The sequence below is a fragment of the Cottoperca gobio genome, chromosome 4, assembly GCF_900634415.1.
Source record: "Cottoperca gobio chromosome 4, fCotGob3.1, whole genome shotgun sequence".
Lineage (NCBI taxonomy): Eukaryota > Metazoa > Chordata > Actinopteri > Perciformes > Bovichtidae > Cottoperca > Cottoperca gobio.
This window is the reverse complement of record NC_041358.1, coordinates 12774776-12795817: the sequence shown is the minus strand read 5'-3', so window position 1 is coordinate 12795817 and position 21042 is coordinate 12774776. Positions and strand designations below refer to the sequence as shown.

At 39.6% G+C, this 21042-nt stretch overlaps 1 protein-coding gene across 6 annotated transcripts in view; it reads right to left on the bottom strand.

Annotated features, from left to right (window-relative positions):
- The window catches only part of lrp8 (low density lipoprotein receptor-related protein 8, apolipoprotein e receptor), a 157648-nt gene that overhangs the window by 52159 nt on the left and 84447 nt on the right, over positions 1-21042 (bottom strand). For all 6 annotated transcript variants that reach the window (XM_029430058.1, XM_029430059.1, XM_029430054.1 and 3 more), the window contains exon 4: positions 6050-6178. In XM_029430058.1, the coding sequence (XP_029285918.1) occupies positions 6050-6178 (129 nt within the window). The remainder of the gene's footprint in view (positions 1-6049; positions 6179-21042) is intronic.

Genomic DNA, 21042 nt, shown 5'->3' with positions numbered 1-21042 from the left:
TAAATATCCCTGGTGGGCATCGATCCAGTGTCAGCTTGCTGTAATATAACACAGCTGCTCAGGCTGATGTGAAAAGAGCAACAGGTACCCAGGGCCTGCAGGAGCCTCTCTGACTACTGTCTTTCTCTGTCTGCCTGCCTCTCCTTTTGTGGTTCCCCCTGTCTGTCCTCGCCAGCGCAGTGCTGAAAGTGTCAGAGGAGTGAGTACTGACTGGCCACAATGACACGTTTACAGTATTTTCATAGCTCTCTATGGATCAGAAATAGCCTGCCTGACTGTGATACCGCTAAGCTGATGCTAGCGCCGGGTTAGCACACATAGATGAAACTACTGGCGCGAGGGACAGAAGAAAAACTATGGAGGATAAAAACACAAAAAGAGAGTTTCATTCCAATTTCCTTTTTCCCTAGGTTGCAATGACACAAACAGGAAACATTTTTAATTAATATATAGGGGATTTAATTCCCTCACTTGCAGACAATTTAATTAACTCAACCTCTTAATAAACACCTTTTAATTTCTATTAACAGGCATGTGTGAAGCATTGAGAGGCACGGGGAAACTCCCTTAATCCTAGTGTCTGTTCTCATTTAAGTGTGCGTGATCTCATTAGGTTTTTGCAAATGTAAACTTCTCTGGTTAGCAACCTTACGCAAGCTGAATCATTCCTGCGCTCGATGAATCAGCACCTCAACAGGCAACACACACACACACACACACACAACACACACATACACACTTACACAGGCACGCACACATGCTGTATTAATTTAAACAGCCCAATTTGTTGAAATTAAAAGTTGATTGGTGAGCCGGTAAAGAAGACTTTTCAATTATGCTTTGCTTTAAAACTTTCACTTAATAAGAAAGGAAAATGCAAAATTAGTATTCAGGAAACTAAAGGGAGGCCATTAGTCAAGTAAGCACCACCTTACCCAAACATAAAACAATTCTGTTTTACCTACACACACACACACCCTGAAGCATGCAAACACACAGCTAGCAGCGGTGCTGTGCTGTGCCTAAGAGAACGCGACTTCACATTAACATAAATTAAAGGCTTATAAACTTTCTTCAGAGGCCTCCTCTAAGTGTAATAAAGAACCTCTCTTCCTGGATCCATGTTTTATTCAACATTTGGATATGCTCAATTAGCAGCCCTAATTAACGCTAGCTGTTCCCAAATTGTAGCAGCCGTGGGAGGGAGGGATGGAGAAGATCAGAGGTGGAGGAACAGGGCGGTGGGGAGGATGGATATGAAGAGGGCTGGGGGGAAAGCAGCAGATCTCCATGTTTCTTTTGGGTGTTTTTCTTTTTAAGGGTCAGAATTAATGTGTGTTTGTGGGTGGTATTGTACTGTTTATACCTACGTTCCACACTGCAGAGAGAACAGTTATACATTTTATACAAACATCAGCATGCTACTAATTTAGTGTGGAACACACCAGCTCCCAGCCACCCCTGCATATTGTTTTTTTTTTTCTTGCCAATTATTTCTGCTGTATTTCAAAAGACCTTTTAAAGATGATTGCTTATTACTGATCGTCCTGAATGGTAGCGTGTGCTGCAGAAATGTTGGTATTACCACAAAGCCCTTCTGGCTGAGCTATTCATACAGTGTTCTACTCCCAAATGTTTTCAGACTGCTTTGTCACGTAGCTTTGCTTTGTTATCTGTACATACAATGCTGTTTTTGTTTCTTTATGTCTGTAACATGGAGAATAAATCAATTTCTCAGGAATAATAAATGTAACAGTAACAGCAAGATTAGGTTTTATGCTACACAAACCCTCAGTGACAGGAGCGGAAGAAGGTAGATTGATACACCTGATAAATCATCTTTTTTTATAACGTGACATACTTTTCTCATTTGCAAACATTTGCATTCTTCCTCTCCTTTGACTGAGTTTCTCTATTGTGCTTTATCCGTGTAAAACTAAACATGAGGATTTTTTTTTAATTACTCTTGTCATAGCGTAATATTAAGGCAACACTAATTTTACTTTGGTGGATTTAGTTCATTAAAAAAAAGAAAGAAAAAAAAAAGACACCGTGGGAAAACTGAGTCTTGGCATTATAAGATTAAAGATATCCATACACACACATGTTTAATTATGCCACATTTAAATTGAAATAATTTAAGACATTTGAGAAAACACGTTTGTAAAAACAGTTTGTTTTGTCTGGTAATTAAGGCTAGAGAGGATCTAGTCAGTTAATTATTCATTAATCAACTGGTCAATGTATCAATTATTCATTCACTTATTCATTTTGACCCGCGGTGCGCTGACCTTTGTAGGGGGCCAATCCCTGTTGACCACAGCTTGAACTGAAAGATGAAACTAATTACTTTTGTTTCTTAATTTCCACAACTGTTGAATAACAAATTGGCTTAATGTCAAGACCAGACACAAAATATATTAGTTTGGCAAAATATCAGCAATCAGATGCAGCTCCCAGGTTTGTTTCCAAAAAAACTCTGTTTGATTCTGTGAAATGTAGCAATCTACTGCTGGCAACATTAGCATTGTAGCTAAGGTGGGTGTACAAAAAGTGAGCCAACCAACGTGAAACCCACAGCCCTAAACCCTTGTTTTTCCTATTATTTTTGCACATTTAATTCAGTTTTTTTGTGACATGTCTACCGATTTGTGAAAATTCACTTAAAACTTTGTTATAAAGAAAAAGAACTGAGCTAATGGATCCATTGTGTGGCCGTTTGAAGTGGACTTTCATGTGTGAACTCAGATAACGCAGGTCCTTTTTCATAGATTAGATTAATTTAATATTCACCACTTTCACCTTCATCTTTAAATGATAGATCAAAAGCTGATCTCTGCAGGTTATTACAACAGCACGAATCCAATAAAACACACACACACACACACACATACACACACACACACACACTCGCAGCATCAGGCAGGAAATCAATTATCATCAAGACCCCAATGAAATATTTCACAGCTGTATTAACCACCTTATTTTCCACCTGCTATAAGGGATAGAGGCTCAGACAGGTCAGACAGATGAAAGGCTACGGAAAGAACATATGGTGTGTGATTGCCCTCCGAATCAATACGCAGGGATTAAAAGAGAATAAATATGTGCAGATGGACGAGAGAAGAGAGAAAGCACTGTTGTTTTTTATACAGCTTATACTGTACATCAGAGAGACGGAGATGGTATGTGAACAATGGCAGCTGGGGTTACATGACTAAATAAACAGCGGCTGTTGTTTTCATTAGGTCATGGCCACAAACTCTCTAGTGACTTCGTGCTGTAGCAGCTTACTCTCTTACAACTTACAGACAAAATGAAGATGAATGAACGACACAGAGAGAAACATTTAGAGAAAGTGAGAAACAAGGGAGTAGAGCAAATATGAAGACAAAAAGGAAGAGGGGAGAATGTTTGTATCTTGAGAGAACAAATACTGTAAATATGTTTTCTGAACGTCAAAAACATTTATATTAGTAAAACTAGGAATCTTTCAAGAGTTGTTCATTTTCAAATCAATATTTCACAACTTTTGACATGTTCAGGATTCTGCCAAACCTGCATTAATTAATTCTGATTCCATTGCCGTCTATCTTGATTCAAATACTATCAAGTGTTTCTGACACATGTAAAACTCAATTTAAAGTGCTCAGTGGTCCTTTTGTAGATATGTGTTGACATGCTAGCCCAGGGTGTTCAAAGTAATGAGATTGTGTGCAACGTGAAATTAAAAATTAATTCAAATTTGGATATCATTTTATCTAAATTGCCTCTGAGAAGTTCATGAAAAAATTGCAGTTTTTTACACATCTTTGGTTGTGCACATAAGGGAAAGATTGAAAGAATGTCAGGAGCAATCTTACAGTGTGTATGTTGTATGTGGGTCCCTAATTATACATACATACATTCATACATACATACATACATACATACATACATACATACATACATACACACATACATACATACATACACACATACATACATATATACATATACATACATACATACATACATATACATACATACATACATACATACATACATACATACATACATACATACATATACATACATACATACATGTTGAAGGTCTGAAAGTCTTACTTGCTCTCAGAAACACAAACGTTTAGATGTTCAGATGTTTAGACAGAAATTCAAAAAAAGTCTGTACATATACATTGAAGTCTAGCAGAACATATTAGGCAACACTTTCTATGAAGCTCATGTCTATAATGAATTATACACATACTTATAATGCGTTATAATTTATTAGTGATTTTATTTATAATACTTATACCCAGCTTGTCATATATTATATCTGCCTATACCTCAGGAATGTCATGACTTCACTTCAAACCACCAAATGATCCTTGTGAAAACAATGCTTCATAATGTTCTATGATTATTGGTATAAAGCATTATGAATATTTATGAGCGCTTATAACTATAATAATTCAGTACTATAAACAGATTATAACACATTTGAAGTATGCTTATGGACATAGGTGTTATAGAATGTGTCACCTAATACTACATGCAATCTAGTATGCAGAGAAAGAAAAACGCTTTGTGTGCATGTGTATGTTTCTATCGCAGGTTTAAAATCAATATTGCTGTGAGCCCGATATTCAAGCTGATGAAAATCAATGCCCTTTTTGCTATTGAATGCCCTTTTGGCTTTGAGGATTTAGGCTAGATAGTGTGATGCGAGTGTATATGAATATCAAAAATGTGAGGGTATTGCAGATGAAGAAATGTGGGGTTTGTGTGTGTGTGTGTGTGTGTATGTGTGTGTGTGTGTTCTGCTCACAAATCTTCCTATAATGCAAGCTAAGACTTGTGTATGAGCATTTGAGATATCAAACACTGAAATATGACATCCAATCGAAACACAGGACACACGGGTGTATAGCACACGTCTTGGAAGAGAGATAACTGGTTTTCTCTTCCGTAAAAAGACACCAAGTCTGCAGAGTGACCTGCTTTCCCCCCCATTTCCAACTCATCGAGCAACAGCCAAGAACAAAGACGTGATTAAGGGGAGGAAAAACAGATCATGTTTGACATCTCTAGACACATAACACAGAACATATATATATATATATATATATATATATATATATATAAATAAATAAATTAAGAGATGAAGCATTTTACTTTTTGTGGCAGCTATGACGTCAAGTTAAAAATACTCCCGGCTGCACTTTGGGCCGCATTTTAACTGAATCTCAAAATACGCGACGACCCAGGTGACAGACTAGAAATCAGAACATTTCTATGCACCTTATATTTGTCACATATCCCAAGGTTTGACATTTTGACACCAAGGATTCTTTTAGATCTGAATTCAGGATTGCTCATCACCCCAGAGTCTGAATCGAAAGAAATTGTGCAACAAAGTTGTTACTGAAACGTGTGAAAATATTATCACATGGAACATAAAGCTTCTTCAAGTTGTTTACCATCTTTTTCTCTCTGGTTCTCACCTCCGACATCCTCACTTTTCCCTCTTCTATTCTTTATTATATATTTTGTTCTCTGTTCACCTCTGCTGTTCCTGACTCCTTTATAATCTTAACCCTTTTTTTGTTTTACTGTAACAGAGTTGCAGGGTCTCCAGTGTATTCAGTGCCTATGTGCACCTCAAAATACTTATGACTTAATAAACTCTTTCTAAAAAATGTAAAAAAAAAGTTTTTCCTAAACTGAACTTTCTATTGAAAGACACGGAGCTTTATAAAACAAAAGACGAGTCCAGTCATGTTCAGTTATGGAAAAACAAGTTCTGCAGATCATAATATTTGTATTTTGTATTATATTATGTAACAAAGAGAGGACATGCACTAAACATAACACAAATGAGAACTCTGTATTGAGAACACTGGATTAACCAATTATCATAATTGACAATAAATCTACATTCAAAGCTTCATATGTAAAATATTTTCTGACTTCTGCCCACGTTGAGTGACAGGAAACCAAAATTGAGTTCAAATGAAGCTCAAAGCTCTCCCCAGTCCTTTCGCACCGCCCACCACAAACGTACCTGCAGCGCACTGGTCCTCATCTGCCCCGTTCTCACAGTCCCTCTCTCCGTCGCATCGCCATGACAACGAAACGCATTTGCTGGCAGCCCCTCCGCAATCAAACTTCTCAGGCGGACAGGTCTGTCGGCCTGTTGTGAGGGGGCGGAGGTGAAAAAAAACAGCAGGGGAGACAGAGGAGGGGAGAGAAAGAATAGAAACAATGGATAGCAGATGAAATTGTTTGGGGAAGAGAAGAGAAGACGGGCAGAGTGGAATGGGAAAAGAAATAGGGAGGAGGTAAAAGATAGAGAGAGAAGGTAAAGTCAGTCAATGAAACAGTTTGATAACTTAGTTATCTTGCAGCTCCAATCGATTTCCCTGCAAAGACCTGCAATTAAACTAGACACATAGTGACAGAGGAACAAAGAAGCAGGAGGACTGTCAGACAAACATAAAGCCAAGAAGACATGAAGCACACAGGCACCGTTTTGCATGTACTCATAGCCCTGTATACACTAGGGCTGCTTGTTTAAGTTATATATTAATCTACCGATACATTCGATTCAGCTCAAATTGAGCTCAACTGAGAGTTTTCAGATTACAATGATATACAATTGAGAAAATCGCCAAATGCTCGCATTATAAAAGGAAACATTGACTGTTCTCGCTTGATTAATGACTTACACAATTAATTATAAAAAATGTTCTAAATAATGAACCATCTAATCGCTTCAGCACACACAAACACAACAACTCCACAACTGAAATACATTAGAATACAGACTGCATATGCCATGTTTTCATTCATATGGGAAATCATATTCAATAAACAGTTTGATTTGTGTGTAAATCAGTGTAAATATAGTGAAGGAAGTGAGAAAGCACCCGTTACAGTTTGTCAAACACGCACACACAGACAAAAAATGTGTGTGAGTGAGAAAGTGGTCCCTCTTGGTAAAAGCCCATTACAGTAGAGAAGGCCATTGTTCCTACATGTGTAGCCCGTGGGGCTGGTACAGGGAAGAAAAATACAGCTGTCCAATACATCAAATTTACACTGAGTCCCCACAGCAAATCCCTGTCCCTTCTTCTTCCTGCAAACCACTGCACTCCTTCAACCCCCCCGCCTCCCTGTTCAATCTCTCACACACACTCCAACACCATAGGGACTCTAGCCCTGGATTACATTACCGCGCTGTGTCAAACTCAACTCTATCAATTATACATATTTGACCACCAGCATGCTTCTTGGCAACCAGCCTTTGTGTGTGTGTGTGTGTGTGTGTGTGTGTGTGTGTGTGTGTGTGTGTGTGTGTGTGTGTGTGTGTGTGTTGAAGCCACAGATCAATAGTACCTATGGGATTCAGTCTATTTCAGTCTCATTCAGTATTTATTCATCTCATATTTCTTTCTTCTTATTTTTTATTTTTAACAGTATTGAATAAATTGCTGGCATTCAAACGCTGCCACTCGTGGATGGACGCTGGGGGTTTAAGCCTTGCCGGTAGTGATTGCCAGGATTTTCTCCAACTGTGCAGTCTATGTTGACAATGTGGCTGCTTGCATTTTATTTGTCTATGAAACTGGACAGGACTTGGATTCCTCCTTTATCTTTTCTTTTGCTGGTGTTGATCTTGTGGATGACCTCGCCTGGCCTTTAAAGAATAAAAGTCTCCTGTAAATCCCCCTTTAAGAGAGTGAACGAGCAAGCGCACCGTGCGTGTTTGAGTGTGAGTGTAAGTGTGTCTTTCATGCACAAAACGCAGCTCGTCTGGTCACTGCAATGGTGGGAATATAAATATCAATGGGAATGTGTGTGCGTGTGTGTGTGTGTGTGTGTTTATGTGAGAAAGGAGGCCTGTGAATTGTCTGACATGAGTCTTACTATTCTATCAATTTCAATGTGTGTTGGTGTGTGTACTGCAGATACTGTAATATCAATACTCGTCTCATGTTTCACATTATTTACCTACTCTAATTGTGTGTGTGCTTGTGTGGATCAGCAGAGTCCAAGGGCTACCGTCAGAGACTTTCTCACTCTAATACAAACTCACGCTGAACTACACCCCCTCAGGGGTTCAGTCCACTAAGAGTGAGATTAGCAGCTGGGTTAAAAGGATGTAATTTGTCTGACTGACCATTTCAGGCCATGGTAGTCGAGGAGGGTGGGGTCATGGATCAGCTGCCAATCAAATGACTGAATACTGACAAGCAAGAACAGCAGAACTCCATTGACATTGATTATGACAAAATCAATCAGATGATTTTCATCCCTAAGGTAATAATATTCACTAAATGAAAAGGATATTTCTAATTTCTTATAATTATATTTAAGAAATGATTTGTGACTATTACAATGTCTGCTCTGCTGCTCTCAATTGAGTTTTGATGTTATACAAAAGCAGTCCTACCGATACATTCATAAAGTCTATCAAATGTTTTCCTAGTTGCTGCCTCAGTCAGCCAGAGAACTGCAGACAATAGTTTCCATATTGGTATGTGTGGAATAAACAGAGCTGGTAGTAAGAAAAACATTCCAAGGGAGAAAATGTGGTCACATAAACTCCCATTTGAACACCACTGTGATACACAGTTTGCATCAGAATGCAATCACAATCAAAGAAAAGAAAGAATCATCTCAAGAATTTTTTTTATCAAGTTTGCTGCTCTCTTCACAATCCAGACGGTAATGGTGTTGATAATGAAGTTGTATTCAAGGTACTTTTCCCAGACTTTTGAAAGTCAGTGCTTAGCACAGAGTTGCTCTCTCTCTTTGTTCGCCTCTCACTAAACGCTGACAGGTGTATCCAGCAGCAGAGCGAGCACTGAGGAGCATTGATGGACTTGTCAAGAGTAACCTGGGGACACATCTGTGCCTGCAGAGATATTGCAGACAATGATCATATTCCAGGTCAAGTGCCACTCTCACCACAGAAAACTATGTAATGGTTGTTCAGAGATACAACAGCATACTCAAATGATGATTGTGCAACTTTGTATCTTGTGAACACACGTGTTCATTGAGACAGACACACACATACATGCACACTGTACATACGTACAGAGCCAGAACTACTCATAGCTATAAATCTTTCTCTCAGCTGCCAGTCATAGGCGTTTAACTGAATTCACTTTTATCCTGACTTTGTATTGAATGAATATTTCATGGGTTATGAAACTCCTGGGGCACAGAGACAAACACTGGGCTGTTAGCAGCCAGCTAACTTGCCAGCTGCCAAGGCCTACAGGGGATAACAGCTGAGGAACTGATGCTAGCCATGCTCCAGTGGAGATACTTGGTGGCGAGCAATAAGAGATGGTGGTTGGAGACGGCAGTTCCCAGGTGGATGTATGCATTAAGGAATGAGTGGGAAACAGGGTCAAACCAAGCATGTGTGGTTACTGAATGTATCCAGGTTACATCGAGGTCAAGCAAACAAATAAACAAACACAACTGGCTGGGTGACTAGGTCAGACCTTTTTCAACTTCCATTTCTGTGACATATACAGCCGTTTGAACCTCAATGTAACCTTTGCATTTATTTCATAACTGCACTGGGCTAGCAGTAGGATCAGGGGATAAGATGGCATACACATTATTTTCATGCAATTGTTTTTATTTTTAATAGGGAAGAATTTAGCTACCAAATATAAATGCTATACAAATCACGTTCCTGTAACATACATGTGGCCTCTATGATGAATCAAGATGGAGTTGTGAAAAGACACTGGGGAAAATGCATGGAAGCATCATTATAACATGAAAAACAGGGACTACTCTGCCAAAGCAATGCTTCACTACTAATGACTTTTATATTTGTATTGAATACATTAAATCCCCCTAAATTGATACAGCACCTGATAGTATGCAGTTATCTAAATGATGCAAACCAGATTCACTAAACTTAATTTTTTGAGCAACCTCAACGTCTTATGCAAACTGCATGAATTAAAATGTAAGTGTAAGTAAACAGGAAACATTCAGAGTTTGCATTGGTTACAAGTAAAACATATTAAGACTTATGTTGTTGAGGATTTATTCAACTCATTGATATGGAGCAGGCTGCAATGCATAGATTATATGTTTTTATTGGATTTTATGTTGATAAAGAATTGTGTCCTTCAAAATGAGTCTTTTTTCTAAATTTCTTGGTCTTAATATTTTAGAATTTGTGAAGCGGAATTTGAAGCGGAAGTTTTCTGACCTGGGGTCAGAAAACTCATTTGGCACATAGGGGACGAAGCAGTCTTTTAATACAAACAAGTCTACAACCAGAAGTGGTACAGACTTGTTATTCTTCTCACAGGGCCTGCCTAAGTGTCCATTATGATCAGGGTATAGGGGTGGACTGAGCAAGGCGCTGTATGCTAATGAACCTTTGATTAACTACCCTCTTAATTTCCTTTCACAAGGAGGGAGGGGATTGGAGCATTGAAGCGCGCCACCACGTCCACTCTCCAGCTGCCTGCCTAGCATCAAAGCTAGTCTCCCAGGTGATTGATTCAGATGATGTGTAGCCCCGCAGGCTAATGCTAAAGTAATTTATTTATCATGAGGTGTGTGTATCAGGCCGGGAGGTAATATAAGTCATTCTCAAGTCACCGTCTGCCACAGTGGGACATCAGGTCAAAACAAAGGCGCATGGGTGGATATGATAATATGGCACATGTTGAATGGAAGCTTACGGATGATTCACCCTCTTCTAAGCATTATAGTTCTATGAATTTAAAATGCTTAAAAAGGTACACTGAAGTCCCCTGCACCCCCGACAGCACAGTGCTGATTGATAATGTACCATGCTTTAACGTCTTTTTATGCAAACACCAGAGAACCATGTCTCATCACATTGGAGGAATATTATGAATGCCCAAATATTCGGCAATGCTATACAAGCTGAATACAAATTGGCTCCACATTAGGCTTGGGCGATAAAACAAGATTATCGTTCAACACCATATTGGTTGGCAATGATAATGGTCCTCACGTGTCCACAATAACAGAAAGATATTCAATTATGTAATGCCTGTTATTAATGTTGCGCTATATTCAGCTTTTTCTATGCCTTACCCAGTGCTTCCCACACATAGACTTTAATTGGGCGGGCTGCTCAGGTATATTAACAGATTAACAGCGTGATCAATTAACTAGTGGCGGCAGGACTCTGCTGGGGGGCGGAGGAAGAGATACACTCTTCCAGCGCAGCCTCGGGTCTTGCTGCCTAAGCTCTCCAGGCTGGACTCACAGGGGACAACGCCGGTGTGTGGCGGACCAAAGTGCTGCTGCAATCCACTCACCCTGCACTGGATCCTGGTATGTAACGTGCTGGGTGCTGCGTCACTCCTCGTTGCACTAACAGGCTAAATCTTGTTTGTCTGCTTATTTTTTAGGCCTACATACATAAAAAGAAGAAATAAGAACAAGTCAAAAATAACATGATGGAAGGTTATTTCATTGGAGTTGCTGCGCACAGCGATTGTTTCCCCGCCTTGCCTGGGTAACATGTGCGTCTCCATCTTCAGCTTTTTTTGGAAGATAATTTCATGTATAAAAAATACATAGAAGCACAGATACTTTCATTTTATTGGGCATGTGTCAAATATCTTATTTTTCCCTTTATTAACCATGACAAACATAACATGAGTACCTGAAGTGACGACTGATAATGAGCATGGTAATTTATTAATGCATGAAGTAAGAAGAATGAGATGATTGACACATGTCTGTGTCTGACACATCATCAATTAAGTCTAACTAACAGTGGGTCCATAACAGCTGATCGTCTGTGAAATAGCATAATTAAACTCAAGTTTCTGCCATGATGTTGGACCATAAATTGGTGAGTGGTTGCTTGAGAACAGTAAACTTTTATCGCTTGGCTACTCTATAGTAAAAACAGGGCCAAGGAATCCCTTGAATCAATACACAACCCTGTACTGGCCTGACTCAGTCTGTGTATATAGCGACTATATAACGTTCTAGCCATTTAATTTTAGACAATTAATATGTAAGGGGGGAGGTGGGGTTAGATATTGGTCACTGAATGGAGAATATCAGTGCAGGGACAAACTGGGACCAAGGCAATTAGAGGAAGCTGCAGAGAGAGAGAGAGAGAGAGAGAGAGAGAGAGAGAGAGAGAGAGAGAGAGAGAGAGAGAGAGAGAGAGAGAGAGAGAGAGAGAGAGAGAGAGAGAGACGCAGAGGTATTGGGTTGGAATCTGATCAAATTGGGGCTTCTTGTAACCTGAGGGCATACAAATGCACAAACAACGGACTTAAAATTCTCATTTGGTCATTCACTTTTGTGATGATGTTCTGCAAATCTCCCCCAGTTACGCTGCAATGCATTTAGAGATGTGGACTGTGTAAAATTTTTGTAGTCCATAATTAATATGTTGTTCTAGTTTCAGTGTCTGCAATTTTATTCAAATAAATGGTGGAGGGTGAATAGTCAATCTCTTTCAGGACTTGGGCGGCATGCAGTATGAATGTGATACTTTTCTTTTTAGTGCTTTAACCTTTATAAAGGAGATGAACAGACTGGAGTAGACAAAGGACAGGAGGCAGGGGAGCCTTAAGCTTACAGTGCTCTCATATGCATCATTGATTCATACAAGACCAGAGATGTATGGATCGGCCAATTATTTGGCTTGTAAAGACTTTGCAAGTCTAATGGTTTGATCGGTTGCAGTGAGTCATATCGTCATGGTGATGCTCATTAACCTCGTTCCGAACAGTGGTCTTAATTTTACAAGCTTGTTAAAATAAGTTTAGAATCGTAATGGTTTGTGTGCGTGTGTCCGCTCATCTTGAATATGCACCTACCCAGGGTTAAGACTTTCCCTGACCATTAACAAATGATTTTACTGGAGCTAACCTCTGGTGCATGAGGGTGTGTACTTTGCATATCCTCACACTGCATAACAAGAACTGGAGCATGATGTTTCATGACCATGCAAAATGAGGAAGGCTATTGAATGAGAGGGAGTTTAAAAGGCCAGAGTTGACATTTCTTTTCAGAATGAAAAATAACCAATATACCTCAGTAAAAAATACCGATTAATAGACATTCTCTGTTTCCAGCTTCCCAGATGAGAGTATTGACAAACATCAAATTCACAAACATCAAATTTGATGGACCCACATGACATGTAAATCTAACTTCACAGGTCAATGACATTTCTTTCCTTTCACGGTGTCAACTCAGTCTACAATGCAACGCATCACACACAATGTTAAAGAAAAGAACGCTTTATCCAGCGTACACTCACTTTGTTTGTTTTTTTGACATTTTCTTTTTTTGAATGTGGCTAAGAGGTTAAGGATTGAAAAATAACCAACATACCTCGGTAAAAAATACCAAGATAGTTGTAATTGAAATGTAATACCTAAAAAGGTGTTTGAGGATGGGACGGTTGTTAATTTATTACATCTACTACCAAAACAAGATTGAAATATTCAGAGATGTCTCCAATCATATTGTCAGTAGCTAGCTAACAGCCATGAAGGAAAGCCTGCTCTCTGTTGTGGAGGACTTCTCACCATCACCTACGGCAGCGGAATTTACGGATGAATCGGAAAGGGAGGAAGAAGACGACCAACACAAAGTTGTTTTTGTACTGTGGCCGTACATGTCCGAGCCGAGATCCAAAGCCGACAGTGCTGCCGGTGAAAGAGAGACGCAGGCTCGGTGATGGAGCTGATGCATCCCATTAGTAGGCCTGTAGCTATAATAAAAGTGTTCCATTGGACACAATATTAGCATACTCCCCCGGAGAGCAATGACTTTGTTTTCATTGTTGGGCCACATACTGTGACCAGCGCTATACATATGTGATATAAAAAAAGATAAACACCTCTTTTGATTTCATGGGAACTTTAAGTTTGTTTCAGTTGGTGCAGTTTGGACCCCCACCAACCTTGGTGGCGGTCCCCACCGCCTTGTCCTTCAGATGTGAAATCCAATTTATGGAAAGGGCGTAGTGGTTAATATCAGATTACATTTTAAATGAAGGTTAGTGTTGATTAGTGGCTTTCATTGGAACACTGATCTCCTATTACTGTAGCCCTGATGTAGTGAGAGGGGGGAGTGCGCTGGAGGAAGAGAGATCAAAGTCAAGCGAAAAGAGAGAAAGAAATGATTAAAGAGAGCAGGTGCAGAGAAAGGAGAGAGTAGTGGGACGGTAACAAAACAAGAGAGGAAAATAAAAGCCATGCAGTGGAGGAGTAACATTAGAAAAAACAACAACACAGGGAACTTGTGACAACACTGAAAGAGAGTCAGAAGTGTAATGAGGATTCTCAGATACTAGACACAAATTTTGCAAATTCTGAAATTTTGGAAAGTAAAATGTGAATCAGTTTGAGATAATGAATTAGTTTCCTCTGATCTACGAGATCCTTGCAGCATTTTGAAAGGCTGTGGTGAAGATAGAAAAGCAACTGGGGCTCTGGCGTGGCCGCCAACAGAGAACACTGTGGATACATTCACCCATGATATCCAAGTTATTTGAATTCTTTATTTTCTGCTTTGAGTGGCAACAGGATATCTATGCCCGCTTATAGAAAAAGTACCATAATGTAAAGGACTTTTAGAAAATGACTTATTTCTGATAAACCAACTTCTCCATCTCATTACGTCACATGTAAAAGCTTTTTACTGCGATATTGCCATTATTTTGGAAATGTATGCACAAAACATACTAATAGAGTCAGTTTAGGGCGTCCCTGTAGCTCAACCGGTAGCACAGGCGTCCCATATACAAAGGCTTAGTCCTCCACTGGTTCGAGTCCGACCTGTGGCGTTTCCTGTATGTTGCTTCCCTCTCTCTCTCCCCCTTTCACAATCTGCACTTCTCTATCATAAAGGCATGAAAAGCCAGAAAATATAACTTAAAAAATAGAGTCAGTTTATATGATGGAGATTTGAAACCGGAGGCAATGCCCTCTCTCCCTCTTATTATCTCTTGGTATCTCTCTCTCTCTCCCTCTCATGGCTGTGTGAAGGAGAAGGGGCCTGTTAAATGTGGAACCATTAGCACAGTCTAGACTGTGGGTCTGTCAGTGCCGTGGGGGGGAAGAAATACAGCGCGACACCAGCGCTCTCATAGGAAATTGCCACTTTCTTCCAACATGCCCCTCTTAATGGTTGTTTAGTAGACGACACATTGGGCATTAAAAGTACCGCCAGTGGCTAGTGCCACATCTCAACTAATGATTGCATGAGAGGGAGGCACACCAAAGGGAGGAGAGGGAGAAGGGGAGTTTGGGATGCACAGAGTGGGGTTGAACTTGACAGCAAACTCTGAGATTATTTCCTCTGTGGCAGTTTATTCAAAGGATGGGTTGGGGCACAAAGGCAGGAGTGTGAAATTTAAAACAGGGAGCCAAATTATGTGAAGAGCATAGTAAAAGCTTCTGAATGTACTTTTCTTATATTCTGAGACAGCTACTGGCTGTAAAGTTGCTTTTCTAAGTCATTGCGATGTAAGGTGGGCTCAGTTAAATTATTCAGCAGGTTTAGCAAAACAATTCCCTGTACAATTAATTTGTGTCACAGGAAATTGTAAAACCCCACAGAGAATGTTTTAAAACAACAACTCTACAACTCTACATGTCTCTATGGGTATGACAAAATTAACAGTTTTTGCATGAATCATATTTTCTTTATGGGCCCCATTATATTTATCAACTGTGCAATTTGGTCCAATTTTGTACTCGGTTAAATTATACATAACTTTATATTTTACCATACATATATTTATCTCTGAAAAACAAATGTATGTGGGACCAGCATTAAGATTAGTAGCAATGCATGTGCTTCTCTCATGGCCATGCATCTTCCTCTCTTTCCTCTTTTGCTTCCAGTTTATATGATTAATCTCTTTATTGTGCTTTTTGACCTCTACTGTCATTGAAGCCCTGCTATAGGCCTCACAGCAGACATTTTGCTGTGTCAAACTTAGGTATAATTAATACAATTAAAAATGGCTGCATTCCATCAAGGGGTTCCAGTGCCAGCAGCACAGTAGTGTGTGCATACGGGGACACCTAAATGAAGCAAATTTGACTATACAATGTCACACTTCTTGTGTGAGAAAGTTCTTATTTGTTCTCCCTGACTGTACCTGTTCTCGTGACCATCTGCTGCCTTTTTACTAGCAAACAGATCCAGCACTGTAGGCTAAGGCAGGAAGAAGACCACTGATCTGTGATACGATTTAGGGTTGCCTTAGAAGAGAAGGAAGAGATTTTTTTTTTAGCCTTTCTAAATGAAGAAAGAAAAGAGATGAACAAATTATTATGCAAGGACCTTCACAAACATGACCAAAACACTAGCAAAGGCAATCCCATCAGGCAGCACCAGCTTCACAAGGCGCCCTCTGAGAGCAAAAACATATTGACCACCAATCAATCGTAACCAGCCAAGAGCAAGGGTCACTAATTGAACGGAAGAATGGAATTGACGAAAGAAATCATATGGTGGCTGTTTTTTCCTGTTTGATTGCAATGTACAGTGTAAACGAGGAAGCAAGTCTGCTTTAGCTGTTTTAACCCCACACAACCAACATGCAATGTTCTCTAAAACCAGAGCTGGTTCATTAAATGTACTGTACTACTGAAACTATGACAATTTCTCTGTGTGGCGTATGGGAGTTACATCCATAATGACCACTTACAGGCTGTAATAAATAACTGTTTAAGTTTTCTCATTTATTGCGTGTTTCTCACAGGACCTTTTAGGTTTAGCTTTCTCTGTGTCATAATTGCAGAATGACTATCATGTGGCAACTAAAATGAAATTTGTCTTTTAACCTCTGGGGTATTTCCTGAGTGCGTATGTTGTGGTTAGGTTAGGTGGCTATTCTGTATCTTCCTTAAGGGATCAATACACTTTAACTTATTACTGTTATAAATCAAGGTAAAGACGTTTGTGGTTAATGAGATGCCGCAAGAAAGCAAGATAAGCAGAACAATGCACATGAGGCTCGAGACGATGGGCTTACAATATGAGGAGAGAGAGACCGGCTGTCACCGGCTTACATTGAAAATGAGTTATAGCCTGTTGCTTTGTCGCTCGTAGTGTAAACGTGGGATTAAGCTTGTGACTTTGACACCAGCAGCAACGTGTCTCCTACAAAACAGTCAATGTTTTATTTTAACCTTTACCACAATCTTTCTCGAACCAAACCAAGCAGGAAAGATCATTTTTGACCCTGGAAATAGTAACTTAGTCAAACTTACCATTCAAGCCAACACGGACAAAGACTTTTTGTCTGCTTTGGATGATGTCATAAAAGGCCACTGAGGTTGCACGATGAAGATCATGAGATCCATTGGAAAGCTCTGAAAAAAAGCTAGTGAGTGGTCCTTTATTTTTGTTTGATGGTTTGCGACAGTCCTACAGTCTTATGAAAAAGAAATCGAAGAAGTCGGTAGTGATTCGAAATGAGCTCTATGAATCAAGGCGACACAAAGTGGGAGAGAAGTCGTGCTGTGATGAGAGGCTATGCTTTGACAGGTTGCGTCTTCGGATGAATGGGTTTCATCAGATGGAATGGAATATGTAGTAATAAACCGGGTACATTGCTGTATCTAAAATCAGCCAAACCTCAACCACAGAAGTGCAGATTTCCTGAAGTGTACCTCAGTGTACATATGACTGGAGTGGTGAGCAAGGTGCTTAACCCTGTCATGGTCCTATGATAGTCAGCCCAGAACACAGACATGAAATAGCTGCATACTTTGTACGTACACACACACACACACACACACACACACACACACACACACACACACACACACACACACACACACACACACACACACACACACATATATATACATTCCTTGTAAAATTGAAGCATGACTCAGACTTGTGTGTACAATAATTCACAACATGAAAAAGATATAGTGCCCAGTGCTCAGACAATCACAGTAACTCAGCCTTGAGTTTCCTTGCGTTTCACAAAGTCTGCTACCTTGATAAAAGATTGCTCTCGGTGGTTGGGCCGGTAACCAGAGCTGACAATCAAAGGAAAAACTTTTTGAATTTATCTAGCCTTTAAATGTTCATTCACCCACTGAATGTAGTCACCAATGAAACTGACTGAAACTGAGCGCTGCAAGCAGAGAAACTGTTATGCGTCATTTGATCATTTTGACAGTTTCAATCAAACTAACTTATGGATAAAAAGAAAGGGAATGATTGAAACTAAGGAAGGTCGTTGTGTGTGTGAGTGTGTGTGTGTGTGTGTGTGTGTGTGTGTGTGTGTGTGTGTGTGTGTGTGTGTGTGTGTGTGTGTGTAGTGCTTTGTTGTATATTGAGGCCTGTCAGTAAAATTCAGCTCAGGGCAACAGAGGCTTTCCATTAAAAGAACATGCCAGAGACTAGAGACAAATTATAAGACTCTGAATCTGTGGGTAGAAGATCAGAGTGACCTCACATTGCTCAGTCACGAACGAACGCGCACACACACACACACACACACACACACACACACACACACACACTATATATAGGAATGTGTCTCTTTCTGTGCATCTGTTTGAATGCATTTGTATTACAAGATGTGTCTGTTTTGATGGAGGGGTCACTGGCTTCTACGTGATTGAATGAGGGACACAGGTGAAGAGAGAGAGAGAAAGAGAGAGAGAGAGAGAGTGAGAAAGAGAGAGAGAGAGAGGGAGAGAGAGAGACCACCCCTGTCGGTGGGCCACCTGGGAAATTACGCCTGGCTCTGCCGCTGCCTCAAGCATGAAATTGAAACCGTCCGACAACGCAACTCACTGGATCCTTCCCGCTCATATTCCAAAATAATTAACTAACACAACCTCCTGCCTCCATGCTATAATACTCTGACCTGCCTATTGTCTCAGCACACACAGACATGGAAAACCCCACATCAGTACACAGGAGCAGGTGGAACTGATGACAGCAGGAAAAGAAAGTGGTGGAGGAAAAGGGAGGTACTAGTTTCCGTCAAAGGACAACGGACTTCACAGTGGTGTTGCTTTCAAATTCATCAATTTGTCATATGGGTCATCTTGCTATAAAGAGCTGCTCATCAGCAATATCCTTTCCATCAACATCCTGCCATTATGATTGGCTTCCTCCTCCCTATATAAATATTCAGGAGGCTCAAGAATACAGACTTTGCAATACCTGTTTGACAAAGCAGTACCAAGGCTAGTAGCAGTTGTCCACTTCAAATATCTTCACTACAGTTTCCCCCTAGTATTGCTTTAATTACCAAGAAATTGAAGAAGTCAGTAATGATTCGATATGAGATCTGTAACTCGTGGCTACTCAAAGTAGGAGAGTAAATCGTGCTGTGATGTGAGGCTCAGTTTGTCTTTAGATGGGTTTCATCAGATGGAATGAAATAAGTAGCAAAGTTTGTAATCATCGGAGTTTTAATGGCCTGTGGCGTTGGGTAAGTTGGTAAAAAGATAAAAGTTAAAAAAAAAGAAAAAGAAAAAGAAAAAACTCACCAGTATTTACTAATGTGTAATACTATATATTTTTATTTATTTAAAAAAAGAAAGTGCTGAGTTCATGGCCCTGCTCTGATAAAGAACATTTAGTTTGTGAAATACGACGATTTTAACATTTATACCGGTGTTCATATCTAAGAACCAAATTGTCTTCTTTTCTTTGGAATAAATTAAAATCTAATTGCTTTCAAATCATAACAGCAGACTCGGTGTTATCTCAAAATGCTCTACCATGTGTGACTTGAGATTACTTGACTTCTAAAGTTATGAAAATTCTCATTTTTTTCACCCGCTCTACATATCTCTATCTCTAGTATATCACAATGAGTTTGGAGGCTTTTCAGTACAGCCTTTGTCTGCATGTCTCCGAGTATGAAACATGCCTGAGTAAACTTGTATTGATTAGATTTCTTACGTTGATAATACAAGACTTTTATGTTATGAATATATAACATCCTTCAAATTACACAAAGCTTAAGTATTCTTACAATTTGAAGCATCCCTTGGACTGGCGGGAGACTGTAAGGACAGCATCCCATATTGGTCCAATAAGTGACTTGATGTTGCAATTCAATGACCTTTATCTACACAGAGACACTTGGGTGACGAGAAGGGTTCATTTTAATCCCTGGAGTGTAGATATGCAGCAGCAGAGTCGAAAGAGTTTGCACACATAGAGATGGAATTTAAACAACGCTTGAGAGAGTCTACGCAGCTCCTCTAATCAGATTGTCAAGTGCAGGATCTTGCCGATGTCACTCAGAGTAAACGAATGCCGACTTTGTAATGTCTAGAACCCAGAAAATCTGAGTTTTGATGGCTGGCACGTGGATTATTAACATGGGTGGCGCACAGCGTAGCACATTATGTATATTCAATAGTAATGCGAAAATATCCAGATGAGCTAAAGGATAATGAGTCCTTTTTTTTTTTTACGGATAAGTGTGGAATTTTTCCGCACTTAGTTATCAGGTACAATTTCCTGGATGAGTAACAACCACCCTTAAAATGAACTGTGGTTAAATAACTATGAGGGGGCTTAAGACGTTTTGATGAATAAGCATTGGTGTAGTATATGAGGATATCATTTGATCAGATCCATTAAGATCAGAATGTTATTGTTTAAGAGAGTAAAACCATGCAAAGTCAAAATTGGTGCTCGACCTCACAAAAACAAAAACGTTTTGTTTGATGGTGAATTAGAATAGTAACTTGATGAGTTTGAACATGATTTGAAAAAATTCCTGCACTAAAAAAAACAAGGTTTACAAGTTATAAAGGTGTTTTTGTTCACTGAACTTTTTGAGTCTGTTACAAGTTTGGAAAACAAAAAATCAAGTAACTCAACTGTGTGGGCTTTTTGTTTGTTGTTGCTTTGTTTATTTCAATAAATTTATGTCATATATTCAGTGATGTGTAATTATGCTACTTCAAATGCTATAAATGATGCTGCCGCAACATCTACTGAGCGCTGATGTCTGCACTTAAGACCGGTGCAGAACGTTGTGTGCAGACAACC